Source organism: Ostrea edulis, chromosome 7, assembly GCF_947568905.1.
Source record: "Ostrea edulis chromosome 7, xbOstEdul1.1, whole genome shotgun sequence".
NCBI classification, from domain to species: Eukaryota; Metazoa; Mollusca; class Bivalvia; order Ostreida; family Ostreidae; genus Ostrea; species Ostrea edulis.
Genome location: NC_079170.1, coordinates 34,667,700 through 34,671,580, shown reverse-complemented (window position 1 = coordinate 34,671,580; position 3,881 = coordinate 34,667,700). Strand labels below are relative to the sequence as shown.

The window sequence follows — 3,881 nt, the reverse complement described above, 5'->3', positions numbered from 1 at the left end:
GCATGCGTTTGTATAATTTTTATATGTTTTTTCCGTTTAGGTATGTAAGCATATACTTCCGGCTTTACGTGACGGTGCATAATCTACATGTAGATCATTTATTAAAAATCATAAATGGCAAGGGGTAGCGGGAGCCCCAAGGGTCCGATAATGACCCATCCTTTTTCTGTGTATACATATAGGCCTAGTTTGTATGTTTAATTTCTAATGACCTTCATAAAACTACAGCAACGTTCCACTTGCAAAATTGGGATTTTTACGCCATTTACAAAACACGGACAAGTCACGGATGCACAGAAATAGAAAAAATTGTACAAATCACGGATTAATTTTGCATGGATAATAAAATTGTTTTTTAATGAGATTTTGACCCTCTCCATTACCAAATCATGTAATCATATTTCCTAAAAAATGTAATGTTTATCATTCGAATGTGCATGTACTATGCAGCTAGTCAGTTGTATTGATCCGACGGAAAAAATAGCCGAGTACGTCGAATCGCAACGTCTCGGATTAAAATCAACTGTTATCAAAGAAACTTAATTTCTGAACATGTCGATGAAAATTACTTGAATTCTGCCTAATGTTAAATATACATGTACACTAACAGTGATGCAAGCACATGTAGCAATATCTCCCCCACCCCCTTCCCCTATTAGGCCCTACTGTTCTAACGACTGTTTTCGTTATCATTACATGCAAAATTTGATATATTGACTACCCTCCCCCCTCTTCACTTTTATTTCGGGAGACTGGTTACAGGGGTTAAGCCCGTTTTGGGCCCGAACTCTGTGATACAATGAATATAAATTTATTATATTTTATATGGTAACTTTATGGTATGACAGAGTGCGGGCCCAAAACGGGCTTAGCCCCTGTGAGGCTGGCATTTTTGTGGTTGTGCATAACAAAGAAGGATAACTCTAATTAAATTAAGATTCGGGCTCGGACTGTACAATATTTTTGTGCAAAAGCAGACTGCAAGTCATTGTGATTGTTTTCTTCCTACAAAGTATAAACAAACTCAGTCAGGTAAATACTACCACAAAATGATCTCAGGCGGGCCAGCATGGCGGCCATATTGCTCATTTACATGTGTGTAATGATAATATCCTATAAAGAGAAACGTTCTAATGAACTTGATTCATGTGGGAATAATGGAACGACCTGACTTCCCTTGGAGTGGACTACTCCAAGGGTATATAAATTGCTACACTGCAGAATCTAAAAGAGTTGGAAGTGAACAGCAGCGGAGAAGCTCGGAAAGAAAGAAGAAAATAGAAAGAAGAAATCAGAGGTAGGGTAAAGCAGAAACCAGTGGCAAGAAACCCAGGGAATTGAGGTGGAGTGCTTTGCGTAGTAAATCTGAAGAAGATTGAGACACAAGTGCTTCACTCTCAACAGGAACCGGGTACAGACACACGGTGAAATAAGGAAGCCCACCTCGTACATTATTTCCATTGATTATATAAGTGATTAAAGTATTACCCAATTAAAGAAAAATCATTATACCAATCATTATTAACTCAGGCAGAGTTAGAGGAAAATTATTATATTATCCCTGAGAACCCAGTACAAAACACGTTACATTTTGGTGGCAGCCGGTTCAGGGATAAAATTGTAGTGATCTTAATATAAGTTTATTTCTTAGTTTTTATTTGGCTATTTTTAAAAAGTAACATATACCAGGTGTATTGTTACCGGGTGTATTGTTACCGGGTGTTTTTGAACAAGGTGTAGTGTTACCGGGTACTGTATACCAGGTTCAGGGCGACTGTGTATCGGAATTTTGAGTTAGAAAGGTATACAAATAAAAGTAGAATAATAGAAATATAAGGGTCTTGTTTTTGTATTCCGCAAAAGAAAATTAGAAATGGATGACAAAAAAGCTGACCTTTGGGCTGATCTCAGTGCAATAGATGCTAGACGAGAAAAATTAAAAGAAACATTGGATAAATTGAGGTCTACGCCTTATACATCTAAACCGTCTTTGATACCGGATTCTGGGGGTAGATGTAAGACACAAATCCGATACTAGTATAGATGAGCTGACGCATCGGTATGCCTATACTGGAGGTGCAAGAGTTAAACCAAACACTGCTGCTAATTTTGGTCATTCAAAATATCCAAAATCAAATTACTCTTTTTACCAAGAGGACAAAAGTAAAGAAACAACAATGAATACCAGTCATTACGATTTTCTAACCCCTCGATCAATTGAACAACCGATTTTCTCTGAGACGCCAATTTCGGGTAGTTTTCCTTCTTATACACATTGTCCCGGAGCTACATCAACGACGAATAGTGTAACGTGGACATCAGGACTTAGTGCAGGGAATGAACCACATCTAAACCTAGGCCTAAATCGAAAATTGACCTCGAAAGGCAGTGCTGAAAACAATCTCACAGAGTATACCATGGGCAAAACTATCATGAAACCGGCAACGTTTGATGGCACATCCTCTTGGATAGACTATAAAGCTCACTTTGAAGCCTGCTGTAGTATTAACACGTGGAATCCTCGACAGAAGAGCTTATACTTGGCAGCGTCTTTAAGGGGACAAGCACAGACTGTCCTTGGTAACATGAAAACGAGTACAACGTGCACATATGAAGATATATGCGAAGCATTAGAGGCTAGATTTGCTCCTACAAATCAAACCGAACTGTACCGAGCAATGTTGAGGGAAAAACGCCAAAAAGCGACAGAGACTTTACCAGAGCTAGGGGAAAGTATGCGTCGTTTGACTCATCTTGCATACCCTACAGCACCAAGGGAGGTAACTGAAATGATTGCCAAAGACCAGTTTGTTGATGCATTGTCTGATTTTGACATGCGGCTCCGTATTCAACAGTCTCGACCCAAATCTTTAAATGATGCTGTGAGATTAGCAGTCGAAATAGAAGCGTTTTGCAGAGCTGAGCGTCAACGTAGGCATGATGTTGGATTTGCTCGAGGTGCTGTAAAGGACCAAGTAGATACAACTACCTATACAGGACAGAGTAGCATGGGTGTAAATGAAGAAGTTCTTAAGCTTCGTCAGGAAATTCAACAGTCCATGAAAGATTTGGAGAATAAGATATCAAAATTGTCTGCAAGTAAGGGGTCGTCCGAGTCTACTGATACAGGGCATTTCAGTAGTTTTCCTTTCAAATGTCATCATTGTGGGAAACGCGGGCATAAGATAAAAGATTGTTATATGAAGCCAAGGTCAAACCAAGAACAGACACAAAAGAATTCTGTTAAATCCAAAGCAGATAAACATTCCGAAAGTCAGTTCAAGGGCAAAGGCTATGAAACAACATCTAATACGGCTACTATAAAGAACGCTACAGTGGGTACAGAATCTGGTTTGTTTATCAATGCGTTTGTAAACATGGTTCCATGTAATTTGCTAGTTGACACCGGTGCAACATTAACAATTCTTGCTGACAGAATATTTAATGAGATAGAAAGGACAGATCCTTGTTATTTGGAACCAGTTCCACAAAACATTGTGGGCGCAGATGGAACTCCCTTAGAAGTAAAAGGAAAAGGAAATTTCAAAATCCAGCTAGGGGAATATAAGTTTTGAATGTAAAGCTGTGGTGGCCAATATTAAAGCTGACGGAATTTTAGGTCTTGATTTCCTTAAATCAAGTCATTGTTCAGTTGACATATCTCAAAACAAGAGAGAAGTCACGTGATGAGCTAAGGTACGGACGTACTTTGTTTTGCTCCGTCAATTTGACAGTCATTTTCACTCTTTAATTCGAGAAATTAATGCGAATTTCTCAGAGTTTGGAGTTTGGATAGATAGTGTATATATTTCTGACTCTTGATACTCAATTTCTCAAGGTGATCTTGTTTTTGGACTGTTTTTGTGAATTTACACCTGTGC

The 3,881-nt window shown here is 38.6% G+C and overlaps 1 protein-coding gene across 1 annotated transcript; it reads left to right on the top strand.

Annotated features, from left to right (window-relative positions):
- The first annotated feature begins 2,417 nt into the window (after window positions 1-2,417).
- Window positions 2,418-3,575, top strand: LOC130048651 (uncharacterized). Its single transcript, XM_056145656.1, has one exon. It carries the CDS (start codon window positions 2,418-2,420, stop codon window positions 3,573-3,575), a length of 1,158 nt encoding a protein of 385 aa, XP_056001631.1.
- Window positions 3,576-3,881: the final 306 nt, after the last annotated feature.